Raw genomic sequence first — 14,334 nt, forward strand, 5'->3', positions numbered from 1 at the left:
TTTAGTACCTGTGCTTTGATAAAGATGGACAGTAGACGTGCACATGACACTGGCATTACAAGCATGCGATGAGCCTTGGGACCAGCTGAGTCATTGGGGGACCCTGTTTAACAAACATGCAACACTCCAATTACCAACTGAAGAGAATCAATGAACGCTGCGATAGATACAAATAAAACAAACAGCTACAGAATGTGAACCTGTAACCTTAAAGGTAATTAAAATAATCCAGTCAACGTTTTTTCAGCATTCTTTATTCATTCAAAGTGTCTAAAAATATATTTTTCCACAGAGGCACTGAAATAAATATTGTACATCTCATTAGTCAGTGCCACTGCTTTATCATACAAATCATATTCCACAAAAACACAGAGGATAAAACAATCATGAAAAAATATCGAGCAGTTAATGGTCAAATAAAGTCACTTCTTTATGCTTTTTGTTGTTGTCAGCATTGCATCAGGAGCAGTAGGTGCTTCCAGACTGAGCTCATATTAATCTGTGTAATATAAATAAAAATAACAAACCATACTGGCCTTGTGGTGTAACAGATCATTCTGCTTCTGGATTAGGTTAACCAACAGACTGTAACAGTAAGTGCAAATACAGTACCGGTACATGTAATCAAAGATAATAAGGCAAATGAAGTATGGTTGAATCTATGTACAATAAACACAAAGTGTAACACTAAACATTAAAATACGCTCCTCTCCCTTGGTGTGCTATTTGTAGATGAAACACTGCGCGAGGATTTACACAATCTTTATGACAACCGATAAAAAGAGTTAATAGCTGATAACCACTACAGCTAATAGCTGATAACCCTCAGGCTTTGAGTTTAACTGCTACTGCTCACTGAATTGTGAGCGAAAGAGATGTAATGGCCTGAATAGATCTGACTTTCTCCCTGGGTCTTAAGATTATTTTAAACCAAAACAAAATCTGAACAGTTGAGACTTTTTAACATGTAAATGTAGCACATAATATCAGAAATATAGGCATGAGGTAAATGTACATTTATAATGTGGATGTCCATGTTCTACAGTATAAACCAATATTACTAGTATGAATTGTGTTAATCTGCTATGGCAAATACCCCTTTAATGTTATTGTGTGGAAACAATTCTTTTCTTATTTAATGCTCAAATAACCGACAGATTGTACACCTACATAATGAGAACTACAGCATATGTTGTGTGTTTGATTTGATGAGGTGTGACTTAATTTTTGCCCCTTCACATGTTCCCAAGACAGAGTAAACAACAACAGAAAATAAAAAATATAAAATAAAGCACTGCAGAATAAATATGTTTCAGATTTGTACCCTAGGTATCACTGATTGAGCCGCATCTATGTGTTCACAAGCTTTGAATTCTCTGAGCCATTTACATTGTCCACATGTTGGCTTTCCAGTTATCGCGATTCCCTGTCATTCCTTTTTTTTTTTTTAAATGAGGACATTTCACACAATTAAATATTGTAGAAACAAACAGGCAAAAAGGTCATTGTTCACACAGGTCATTATGTTTGATTAAAAACAACCTCTACTAATATTTTTGTTCAATATTCTGTACATAAAAACTCCATAATACAACACATTTATCACTTAAAAACATCCAAGCATAATTTCTACAATTCATGCATTGATCTAGTGGTCATGGATGACCATGCAAGAGGGATGCTTGTTGTTGGTCTATCAAGGGGCTAAATGTGGTGTGAGCGCTCATGTTTGACACCAATTTACAATAACAGTAAGTCATCATTGTCCCTCTGTGAGTTTTTCTCATAAGTTAGTAGTCAAAAGGATCGAGGATTGACCAGATAATAAGCAGCAGCTGAAGGCTGGTAATGTGGGGATTTTGCCTTTACATGATGAGCGTAACTTAGCTTCTGCTGGTCCGTGCAGGACAGGGCTGACTGTGCCTGAAGTGCATGATGTACACAGCGGTCTGATGCCACCAGTAGAACATCACCACCACAAGGATGTGCCACACCTGATGGCTGGCGCCAAGGTAGTTCAGCTGGCCTGGAGGCAAAGAGGAGAAATTGAATATCAGTATATATATCAGTATAAAGCTGTGTGTCGTCACTTACTGCTGTAGTAGGAACTCAAAAATACAGATTTAAAAATCACACATAAGACTCAACTGCTTCTAATGGTCCATACATGCATCTTGTGTAGCATTAAGGGTAAGATAAAATTATGATTTACTTTATTGATACCTATGGGGAAATTAAGTGTGGAAATTATTATGGTTCCAACTGACAACTGAAGCAAAACAAAGCTTAGAATCATGATGTGTCATCAAAACATTTTTTTCAACAAAACTCAATTAAATTGTTGTCCAAAATAAACTATTTACAGTAACAACATTAAAAACATTGCACTTATTATTTATAGCTTTAAATCTGTTATACTGCACCAATTATATTTGAGCTCACTCTACCTCTAGCCATGTTTCTTTAATTTCAATAGATGTACAAGACTTAATAAAGTAAAAAATAGTTTCACAGTGATTAGTAATGTAACAGAAGTGAAAAGACGGACTTGAAATGTGAATCTGCAGAGTTGCAGTGACCTCTAGTGGTGATATCAGGCACCGCTATTATGGAACCAGTTACCAATCTGGGTCCGAGAGGCAGACACTGCCTCCACCTTTAAGACTAGACTTAAAACTTTTCTGCATGCTGACCTGCAGTCCGGCCCCTGAACTCTCCTGTGCTCATTGACTTCATCAGCCCCTGCTGCTCATCTTTGCTTTGATTACTATCAAATTACTATTACTACTTATGGACTGGCGATATATATAGATATCCATTGTAATATAATCACTGTTTCATCTTGCTTGTCAAGTTTGCTCTGTACTGTATCATGTTCTCTCTCTCTCTCTCTCTTTCTCCTGAAGTAGACGGGTCCTGCTCAAGGTTTCTTCATCTTAAAGGGAGTTTTTCCTTGCCACAGTGCTCTTAAGGGGGTTCAGGTTCTGGGTCTCACACTCTGAGTTTCTGTGAAGCGCTTTGAGACAATTTCTGATTGTAAAATGCGCTATATAAATAAAACTGAATTGAATTGAATTCCTCCCACAGCAACTAGGTTTAGACTAAAGCCAGATCACAACAGCAATGATTTTTATTTCCACTATCTCACTAAGCTCTATACTGAGAACTTAAGAGACAGAACTTACCAGGGAAGTAGCGTTCTGGGATTTTGGTGACGTAGAACAGGAAGGCAGATCCAGCAATCATGTACATTACTATCACTCGAGGCAGAAACAACTGCAGGGGTAAAAAAATACATTAAAATCAAGACCACTTAGTAAACCTACACACTCCATGGTGGAAACAGAGCTGTCATTTGATGGGCTTCTTTAACATTACTGTGTATTCAGACCTGTACAGCATCTGAGGTGAATCCTCCATTGAGCCAGACCCAGTGGCAAGCAGGAACCACGCTGATACCCGCCACACAGCAGAAGATTGTCATCCGTATCCGCTTCCAGTCATTGCTGAGGTAACGTGGGTGGACTTGAGCACAAAAGACAGCCAGGATGAGGGACAGCACCGTCAGCAGGTAGACCTGACGCCAAAACTGCATAAAGTGAGAGAAATTGATCAGGAGGGGAGGTGGGGGGGGGTCCAAAAGATCTAAAAGATGTCGATTTTATTTTGCACTCACTGCATTACAGTAGAAAGCGTAAAAGATCCCAGGTACGTAACAGCCAAGGATGCCAACAGAAATGCCTGCGTAATCCAATGCCAGCCAGCGACGGCAGGTCTTCTCTGATCGGTGGCACGAGAACAGGTGATAACCCACTGAACACAGCATGCACACCTGAGGTGAAAACACACAATGCAGTTACACAGTAACATAAAATAACTGGAAGGTAGCAATAACACATAAATTTACCTCATTACATCATCCACAGTATAAGGCGTTACTTTATAATTATATACAAGTTTCTAATCCTACTATCAGCTGCTACACAAACTACACACAAACAATACACAGCTAATATAAATATAATTCTTCATTTGCCAACAGAAACAATTTAATGTACAGCTACTCCTATTTATGGTGCAAAACACAATGTTTAAAACAGTCGTATCTACATGGAACTTACACACCTGAGGAGGCAGAGCTGATTGCACCTGTGGCAGGGAAGGGTGTTTGGACTTATAAATGAATTCATGTTGCAATCAAAGCCATGGAAATATGAGGTGCAGCTATCATTGTGAGCTTTACAATAACAAAAAATATAAAATCTAAAACTGCGTCCACCATCCCATTTTACACACACACACACAGTCAAATGGACTTTTACCTGGAAGCAGAAGAGTCCTATAGCGTAGATGACATAGTCCTCTCTGTTTGCACCAGAGGCTGGCAGTACAGAGGAGAGGTCATTGACCCCCAGAGAGAAGAAGAGCAGGAAACCCAGAAGGTGGCTCCAGATATTCACTGTCTCATTGGAAAGAATAAAAATACTGCAAAAGATAACAGATGCACCAATGTTATCTTCACATAAATACCAGATATTTGCATTAGTTTAAGATTGTGTTAGTCCAATACGATTCCAACCTCTTTATGCAGAGTTTGGAGGGCAGGTGTGCCCTGTAGCCATCTGTGATATAGGGGTTTTCTTTGAGGAAGAGGGGGATTTGTTCGTAAGTGTACAGTCGTATCCTTTGGGGTATCAGCACAGGCCAGTGCTGGTAGCTGCCCAGCTCTATGTAGTGGGCAGTCTTCAGTAGCTTTTGGGGCATCTTCAGCAGCATCTTGTTCTCTTGCTCTTAATGGTACAAGGCAAGCTGGGGAGGCTAAGGCTGCATTAAAAGAGAAAAACACTGGTCAGGCCAGTGTTGTGGTAGTTATAGTTAAACAATCTAGGAGACAAGATATGAATTCAAGATCATACAACGCTACTATGTTATCATGAGTCCATTGTTTGGATTAGGTTTACATGTATGCAACCTAAAAGACGGCGCTTTTCCTGTTCCCTCCTTCATCCTCTCAAAAGCGTTTATTCTTTATCTGCATGTTAAATCCATTGACATCCCGTTCACTTTGAGACAGAGCTTTTAAATAGTAACACAGTACTACCCTCGACCTGGTCAGTATGTCAGGCCGTTTAGTTATTGTTGTAGACATGTTAGCTAACGGCGATGCTAACCTTGACATGCACTATTTAAGCCTGCTAAACTGGCGTAAAACGGGGTTACAACACTCACCATTAGTTGTTCAGGCAATTCAGCCATATCACGATGGCTATCAAGCTAGCATGCCGATCAAAAGTCACATTTTGGTGCATTTACATACAGCAGCAGCTAGCTGGCAGCTATCTTCCTCTTGTGAATGTTATGATGATAAATCAGGAAGAGGTACGCTACTGCATCCTAGTGGTGACTAAGGAGAATTGCACATATAAGCCATTAAATCAAAACAAAGGGATTTCCTACATTTTCCTGCAACATATCTCTTACCTAAAATAATTTCTCAAGACAAAGACATTATAGGCTCAACAGAATGTTTAACTTTGTAGTAATTCCTGGTGGATATCTCATCAAAGCTGCAGATAACAGTTTAATTGCACTGTAATTTTTTACTGACTTGATGTATTTGATAAGCCACACTCTAAAATGTTAATTACTTTTAGGGTTGATGGGGGTGTTGACTGTGGTAACACACCAGCATAAACAGTATGGTTTCTAACCCAAGGCAACCCTGTGACCCCTGTTTGGGAGCCTTTAGCCTGTAAGAAAGACCTCCTGTACCCACCTGCAGCTCATCTGAAAGTAAGATTTATGTGGGTGTGGAGAGTGTTTGGCAGCACATTTTGTGTTTGTCTCCCAGTATGGGAGTCTTCTGTTACATTGCTTATGTCAGCATTTCAGATTTAAATTGCAGGGGACACACGAAAAGAGCCACACCCACAAATGAAACACAGATCACATAATCCACAATCCATTACAGTCGTTCATAAAACCAAGAGGGGGTCCTAAGATAGCACAAGATTACACAGCAGAGATGATATTAGCTGACACAATGACTTTGGTATGTTATTATTGGAGTTGTTTACTGTCATGCCTTCATCCTCTTTAAAAGCTGAAATTGAACCGCAGGCTGTGAGGGCATTACATCCCCACTGAAAACACAATGAAATATGTAATTACAGCACTGCACCACAAAAGAAGCTCATGAATGAATTCAATGTGACGATAGCTTTATGAAAGGAAGTTTATTATTATAGCTTTAGTTTCTGCAGCTTCTGTGTATAAACATGTTAATGCATGTTATGAGTTGAAACCTGTTCTGTTTTAGAACAAGAGATGATTAACTTTCATGCAAAGCAGCAAATCCCTCATGACATACCAAGGTTGTTAGAGTGTTTAATTCTGATTTCCATCTGCAACAGATTTACAGAAACATGATACCTTCATGACAAACTATTAGGAAAGTATATATGAGTCAGTGAACTGAACTAATCTCTCCCAGACAAGCAGTTTTTTATTAAAACTAATAGAACTCTGATTTAATGTTTCACATTAAAGGGGAGGAATTCATGTCTATTGACAGAGACAGCTGCCAAATTTCTGATATATGTACTCTCATTTCGGGTCTAGTGAGAGATGTGAAGCATCAGTCTGTCATTTTGTGTCTTTATTCAGCCAGCTGCTCAGGGAAGAGATGCCTGAAAAGTCTCAAACAACACAGGAAGAGAATACGTTTACCTTCAAAATAAAAGCCAATGAAAATGTCTTTTTTTACACAATTTTAATAAACTGCTTGTAACATTATTTAAAGAGTACCACGAGCAAAAATACATCACAGCATTGTGTTACAGTGTATATCGGTGTGAACATGAGTGAAAACAAAGTAGTTGCCTAAATTATAATCTGCTACCGGAACTATTGGTACTTTATTTTGAAGGATCCGGAACGGAAGAGAAGCGGAAGTAGTGTTTGTATCGCCAGAGGTTTGACAGTGGTGCCTGCAGCTGTGTGTGTGCCCTGCCCCGTTCATTACCAGGCTGCTGCCTCCCGACCCACACATGTTACACTGTCCATTCACACACAGCAGTGACCCAACATGTGAGCAGCCGGGCTGAAGATGAAGCATTCTCTATAACTGCACTAAGACTTATTCTTGAAGAAAGAAAACACACACTCACACACACGCACATTCGCTGCTGATATGTAGCCTAACTCATGGAGTACTATGGCTCGGATCAGTTGGATATGTTGCCAGATCCTGCTTGTTGTTACTGCTTGTGTGAGTTCATCATTGGATGATGGCGACGAGGCTTCCTGCGATGGGGCGTTTGATATTTATTTTGTTTTGGACAGGTAAGTCTTATGTTTTTTATTATGTGCTGTAATAAATAATTCAATCTTGAATACTTGTTACCTCAGAGCAGAGACGGTCTTTGACTCTGTCCTGTCCATGTATGGCTGTGTTTTGTCCCCTTCTTCCTCTTCTGCTGCACTGCACTTTTTTCTTTTCTTTTTTTTCCTGGCTGTCACACAAACGTTTTTGTTTATTGTAACTTCATTACCAGACTTTGATTTGAAAAAAATCATCAACTAAGTGAATCAGACTTTTTTTTTGGTGTTGTGTGCTTGCATCTAATTCACATTTTGTGCAATAACACTTTATTCATGCTGCTTGTATAGAAAGAAGCTTTATAAATAGTTTTAATAGGTTTTACTGATTTATTCATGGTAAAACAAAAATGGATCATGATTATTGTACAGATATAGAGTTTTAACTCATGGGCTGCCTTTTTATTTTGCAGGTCAGGCAGCGTGTGGGGACACTGGGATGAGATCTATGGGTTTGTGGAGCAGCTCACCAGCAGGTTTGTTAGGTAAGTAAAGTTTTGCTGGTGATGATGGTGAGGTAATGCATCTCTCCTTCCTTTCCCTCCACCTCAAATATATATATATATATATATATATATATATATATATATATATATATATATATATATATATATATTTAAAAAGTAATTCAAAAATTTATATTGCACATTAGAAAAGGATGCCAACACTGAGCATAAACAAAGCAAACCGAGGCTACTTAAGCACCAGTGTCTATAAAGATTTTTAAATTACAGTAGCAGTGAACAGAAAGTAGGGCATGGCTATTTTGGGGCAGGAGATTTCACACAAGGCCACCAACTGCTCCAAAACTCCTCTGGGTAATGGTGCAGAGGGTGTGTGTGTGTGTGATATCTTTAGGTTTAATAGCAGGCTACTAAATATGAGAGGCACACACACACACACACAGCCAGATGTTGAAGGAGGTTCTGACCACAACAGACACTCCTGCCCTTTCACAGCACATCAACAACACTATGTTATAGCACTTAGCTCAGTGCAATCACAGTGCAAAAAGCACACGTTTTATTGTGGTTTGTCATGCTATGTCCTGTCATAAATCATGTATTATTATACAAAACATGCTTTCCTCTGTACTACCTTTGTGTTTCAGTCCCAGGATGAGAGTTTCCTACATAGTATTTTCAGGCCAAGCAGCTGTTATCCTTCCTCTGACTGGAGACAGGTACACACATTAACACACAGAAACCCGGATGACATCATTTTTCTTTAAGTGCTGTTGTGTGTGTTTTGACCCCACAGGACAAAGATAAACGAGGGGTTGACAAAACTGAGCGAAATCTATCCTGCTGGCGAGACGTACATGCACGAAGGTTTGAAGGCGGTAGGTGTGCTCATGTAATGAGCCAGGATTTCTAAAATTGATCAGATTTAAAGGCCACAAATTTATAAATCACAACGTCCTTGGCAGGTGTCAGAGCAAATGAAGGCGCAAAATTCGCCATCATCCAGCATCATTATTGTCCTGACTGATGGCAAACTGGACGTCTATGTCAATGAACTAAGCATAAAGGAGGTAGAATATCTCCTGTCATCACATAAACAGTGATTTACTGTGTTAAGTATATTCTGAACATCCGTTTTTGTGTTGTGTTGATTCCCAGGCTGACACGGTCAGAGCGTTTGGAGCTAGAGTGTTCTGTGTTGGAGTCATGGACTTTGAGCAGAGCCAGGTAAAAAAGACTTTATTCTGTTTTATTCTGCTTGACTGAGAGAGAGAGAGAACTCTCTGTGTCACTGATACTCTCCCTTGTTCAAACACTGAGCTTTTATTTGTCTTTCTGTGTGTGTGTGTGTGTTAGTGTGTGTTAGGTTGTGGTCAGAACTTCAGTCGGCTGTTGTTTCTGGCCTGCCTTTGTTAACACACCTTGACCTTGTTGCTTGGTCTGTTTGAGTTTGACTGAAACCTCAGAGGAGACTGAACAGCAAGCAGCTGGCTGCCTGTTGCGTTTGGTTTACATAAAAAACAGTGAATATATTTTGGATGGGGGCTGATTTTGAGTTGACATTATCTGGGTTTCTTTGTTTTGGTAATAAAAACATTCATGTCAGTACAGGGGATGAAATATAAAAGTGTCCTTAAGTTAGTTTTTCATGTTGAATAAAGCTTAGATTTACAGTGTGGCGAAAAAATACATACATACAATAAATAAAAAACAATTTGTGGAGAATTGGTTGGATCTGTATCTGTGCATGTGTTGCGGCAGCACATTATTCTCTGTATTAAGTATAAACTGACATAACTTATGACCTGTCAGCGGTTGAAAGTTGGCGCAGAAGTCGCTCTCTTGTGCCCAGCTACTGACCGACACTGCTCTGCGGTCTAAGGGGGAAGCAATTACCTCAGTCTAATTAAATAATGCCAGACAAACTTCCTGTGCTGCTATCATTAAAGGAGGAGATGAAAGCTGCAGCCATCTGTCCAAAGCTTTCATTTCCCAGAAACAGACTATTCCCTCCCTAAATGCCCACTGAAGGACTGAGCAGCATCACAAGGCAGACCTCCCTGAGAGGCAGCAGAGCACTGTTAAACAATTATATATATGTATTGATTAACAGTGCTATATGTATATATTTAATAATATGTTAAACAACTGAGCTCTAGTTGTTTTTATTTTGTTCACAGCTGGCTGAAATCGCAGATGGCACAGAGCAAGTGTTTCCAGTTCTGTCCGGCTTTCATGCTCTCAGAGACATTGTCAACTCGGTGAGGTCACGCTCACTGTGTGCAGTGATATGTACAAAGATCCATGTGCACAATACGACACGCCTAATCTGGATCTGCTTGTATCGCAGGTCCTGAAGCAAACGTGCAGTGAAGTATACACAATAGAACCTACAAGTGTTTGTGTAAATGGTAAGTTCGATAAGGGCAGTTTGTTGTATGGGTTGCAATCTATACTGGCTTCTAATGACAACTGCTCTGTTTAAACCTGGTGGAGACACTCATGACTCTTTTAGATTGACTTATTAGACACTGGTGGCCCTCTGGCTTCTAATCTTGCACAATTATCAGCTCAAATTTCACTTTACTCCTAAATTTACTGACATTAGCATTCATACTCCTTTAATTCATGCAGCATTAATAGTTATTGTGTCGTTTTGTGTTGTTGGTTTTTCAGTACAAAAGTGTGTAATGTGTCTGATGTTTCCCAGAGTCCTTCAACGTGGTGCTGAGGGGCAGCGGCTTCAGCGGGACCAAGAGGACAGACAACATACTCTGTTCCCTCACCATCAACCAAGTGACGCACAGTTAGTAGTACCACTTGTGACACAGTGCTCAGCTAATTTACACTTTTATCATTCTAATACAAGACTGATAACCCAGTGCTACACTAATGCAATAACATGGACCGACACATTAGTGCGATGCTCTCTGGGACGGAATCGTCTGTGAAGTGAAATGTGAGACAATGTGCAGATCTGTGTGCTGTGGTGGAAAGTCGGCGTCATGACATCCAGAAACAAACAGTAGCTGCTCTTTATCGACCTAAGCCAGAGAACAGAGGAGATATTATGAGAGGGAGCACAGGGAGGAGGTGCTCTATCTCATTAGTCTATTAACAGATCGATAGCAGGGGGGGTAACAAAGAGGACAGGAAGACACATGACTGTAACACAGCTTCTTTTTCTGACTTGTTGTTGTGTTGCATTGGTTCTATCGGTAGTGTTAGTGTTAAAAAACAGAATTATATGTTTTGTCAAATAACTGTGCATACACAGAAAAAGTAGCATACTGACAGCAAATATAGTTCTATTTCCTAAAAGAAGTCAAACCATGAACACTATTTTTATTTTTATGTGTCCCCTCTTTACAGCCGTTGGCAGCTCTTTCATGGTTTCTTTTTCTCTGTTCCTTTTTCAGATCAGAAGCCAACAGTAGTGAGAGACGGCTATCTGCTGTGCCCAGCTCCTGCTCTGCAAGAGGTTGGACAGTAAGTCAACTCACACACACACACACACACATTTTTAATTACATTATTGTGTTGACATAGCACAGTTGCAAAAAATGAAGCAGCAGCCACAAGATTTCTCATCATCCACAGCTGAGATACCACAATCACTGCCGGCAGGATGCTTTGTGTGTGTGTGTACAATGATTACAGCGCAATTGTCCTAAGGTGTTGGAGCCAGTCTGACCAAAATATCTCTGTGGCATTTGAAGAGTGAGCCAAAGCTGACTGGACTTTACTTCAAACAACACACTGTCAGACACCCCTACCCCACCCCTTCTGTCTGTCCCCACAGTCACCTCTCTCTTTTTCTTAAACAGTGAAACCAAACAGCATTTATGTGAAATAATAAGGAAACCTGGTTAAATATGTGATAAGAATACAAATGTGCAGTGACTCCCTTCTTCCTGTTGACAAAGTTTTGTTCATTCAATCTTTAAAAAATGACAAGCCAGTAAAGACAGTAGTTCTTTTTTGTTGTTTAACTTCCACCACCACTCCAGTGAAGATCACCATGTTTTTTTTCTGGTTCTCATTGATACTGGCAGATCCATTGAGGTACTGGTTAGCCTTAACAATGGACAGTCCTACATCTCAGGTCCCATCACCATCTATGCCACAACATGTGTGAGTATCGATGCACTGATACATATTTTAGGTGTGATTGTGTTAGATTCCTCATGAGTGATACGGGTGTGACGTTTGCAGTCAGATGGAACCTGGGTGCTCTGGTTACTGTTGGCTCTGTTGTTGTTATTGGCCCTGGGTTTACTCTGGTGGTTCTGGCCTCTCTGCTGCACTGTGGTGAGTTTTATATATGCTCTTATAACAAAAGCTTTAAAAGCTATAATCCCAAACTTCACCTCACATTTCAAATTTTTGCATCATTTCCCCACAGGTCATCAGAGACCCGCCACCCTCTCGGCCCCCACCTCCACCTCCGGTCTTTGTGAGTACAGCCCAAGCTGTTACAGCAGATTTTCTGAAGAGCGTGAAGGGCTCTGTAGGGACAGTTTGAAGGCTGAATTTTACCACTCGTTGCCATCTTGGCAGTGATGAGAAAAATCCAAATTTGGGTGAATACAGAGGGAGTGTGGGTGGAGCTGGGGAGGAGGACAGAAGTCATTTTGCAACAGATTTTGTTTGTTGAGCTTGAGTTCCCTGCTGCATGTAACATTTATTTTCTGACATTTAATAATTGGTCAAAGTATGAAATATCAGTAAATGGCTAAAGTCCCCGGCTAAAACCATTGTTGCTTGTTTTTTGGTTTAATTTGCGGTTAAAGGAGCCAGATGAGGATCCTTTGCCCAAACACAGGTGGCCTACAGTGGATGCTTCATATTACGGAGGCAGGGGTGCTGGAGGAATCAAACGCATGGAGGTAAATGAAGAAATGTTTTCACCAGCTGCTTACATTGATAGGCAAAAAATAAGTCTGTGTTGTTTAGGTTCGTTGGGGACAAAAGGGATCCACTGAGGAGGGGTCGCGGTTAGAGAAAGCCAAAAATGCTGTTGTCAGCATGCCAGAGGAGGTGGAGGAGCCCATCGTTCCTCGCCCCCCGCCTAGACCTCCTCCAGTCTACAACCCCCCATCACAGTCCAAATGGTACACTCCTATCAAGGTGAGATAGAGACCACTGTGATTGTAGAGTACTCTATGACTTGTGCTGTGCCATGTCAAACTTGATGTCATGTGTTTTCAGGGGCGTATTGATGCTCTGCTGGCATTACTGAGGAGGCAGTACGACAGAGTGGCAATCATGAGGCCGACTCCTCAGGACAAGGCAAGAAACATCTATGACATTCCAACACAAAAACAAACAAACTCTAAGTCAGAACATAAAAAACAAGGCTGCATATCATGTATCAATACATTTTTAGTTTGATCAACGTCCAGGTGAATGTACTGGTGCCTTGAATTGTCATTAGTCCAAAGCAATCCTCCAGCTCTGCCCAACACTTCAACAGCTTGCTGCATCAATTGGGTTGTTATAAATAACAGCGTAAATGTCAACGCCTGCACAGTGTGTCATCAAGCACAGCTCAGATTGGCTGCAGGCACTCTAATCTTTTCTTATAGAAGTGTTCTCCTATTATAGAGATGTACTGAGAATTTATATCTACATGTCCCTCACTGGTAAGTGTTCCATCGGCTGAAGGCTTTGATGCAAATTGCAAGGATTCTGAAAGACCTTGTGAGGAGTTCCAAAGTAAAAACTGGACAATAACAAGCTGTCATCATCCCATTCCTCCACACGCTACATTACTGTAAATGCTTTTGAAGGGTGGAGACATTATGTTTTTGGGTTGTCCGTTACATTTTTGTGAACAGAGTTTCTCAAGAATGCCTTTAGGGAGTTTGGTCACTTATACTCAAGACGTTATTTGTTTAACTCACAAAACAAATTACCCTAATTAGGACTAAATTCAACACAGTTGTTAAAAGAGGAGTCCATCCTTTCTGTCTTTTCTCCCTGTAGTAAAATAACTTTTTAAATCATTTGATCATGTACGAAATGTTTTATCAGCCCTTAACTCCTTTAGAGTGAGGACAGCATGTTTCTCACTTGAGCATGGACCCTGTGCTTAAGTAATGCAGGGGTTAATGAGTGATGAGCTGCAGGTGAGCATATGGAATGGTGGGAACACAGGGTCAGGCCCAGATTTAAGCACGGGTAACACAACATTAAAAACAACATTACCTTGAACATAAAGTAATACTGTTTAACCCCCTTTTTAATATAAACAGGCACATGTACCACATCCGATTTACTCTTATGTCATTTCCAGGGTCGCTGCATAAACTTCACCAGAGTTCAGAGTCGCTGATCAAACACGAGGAACAACTTTTCACCTTAATCTCATGTCATGACCAAAGATAACTACCATGTTGCAATTGTGTGTATGTAAATAAATATATTTCCTTATAATGTGGTGTTTGAAGCAGCATTCAGATGTCGTATTACCGGTTTCATTCTTTGT

General features: G+C 40.2%; 2 protein-coding genes across 3 annotated transcripts; one reads left to right on the forward strand and one right to left on the reverse strand.

Annotated features, from left to right (window-relative positions):
- Nucleotides 1-1,413: 1,413 nt before the first annotated feature.
- paqr3b (progestin and adipoQ receptor family member IIIb) lies at nt 1,414-5,364 on the reverse strand. Its single transcript, XM_028417917.1, has 7 exons — nt 5,230-5,364; nt 4,580-4,824; nt 4,323-4,485; nt 3,677-3,832; nt 3,392-3,589; nt 3,186-3,276; nt 1,414-2,026 (listed from the first exon to the last, which is right to left on the reverse strand). The coding sequence occupies exons 2-7, from the start codon at nt 4,774-4,776 to the stop codon at nt 1,884-1,886; spliced, it is 948 nt and encodes a 315-aa protein (XP_028273718.1). The 5' UTR covers nt 4,777-4,824; nt 5,230-5,364; the 3' UTR covers nt 1,414-1,883.
- Nucleotides 5,365-7,034: 1,670 nt separating this feature from the next.
- Nucleotides 7,035-14,282, forward strand: LOC114443541 (anthrax toxin receptor 2-like). Of its 2 annotated transcripts, XM_028417677.1 has the most exons (17): nt 7,035-7,344; nt 7,794-7,865; nt 8,492-8,563; nt 8,641-8,722; nt 8,810-8,914; nt 9,003-9,071; nt 10,025-10,105; nt 10,195-10,255; nt 10,555-10,650; nt 11,264-11,333; nt 11,900-11,978; nt 12,060-12,155; nt 12,250-12,300; nt 12,638-12,733; nt 12,801-12,974; nt 13,056-13,136; nt 14,143-14,282. In XM_028417677.1, the coding sequence occupies exons 1-17, from the start codon at nt 7,217-7,219 to the stop codon at nt 14,179-14,181; spliced, it is 1,452 nt and encodes a 483-aa protein (XP_028273478.1). In that variant the 5' UTR covers nt 7,035-7,216; the 3' UTR covers nt 14,182-14,282. The 2 variants fall into 2 exon arrangements, with proteins under 2 accessions (XP_028273478.1, XP_028273477.1); XM_028417676.1 differs by lacking the exon at nt 14,143-14,282 and having other exon boundaries at nt 13,056-14,112.
- Nucleotides 14,283-14,334: the final 52 nt, after the last annotated feature.

The sequence above is a fragment of the Parambassis ranga genome, chromosome 12 (assembly GCF_900634625.1).
Source record: "Parambassis ranga chromosome 12, fParRan2.1, whole genome shotgun sequence".
NCBI lineage: Eukaryota > Metazoa > Chordata > Actinopteri > Ambassidae > Parambassis > Parambassis ranga.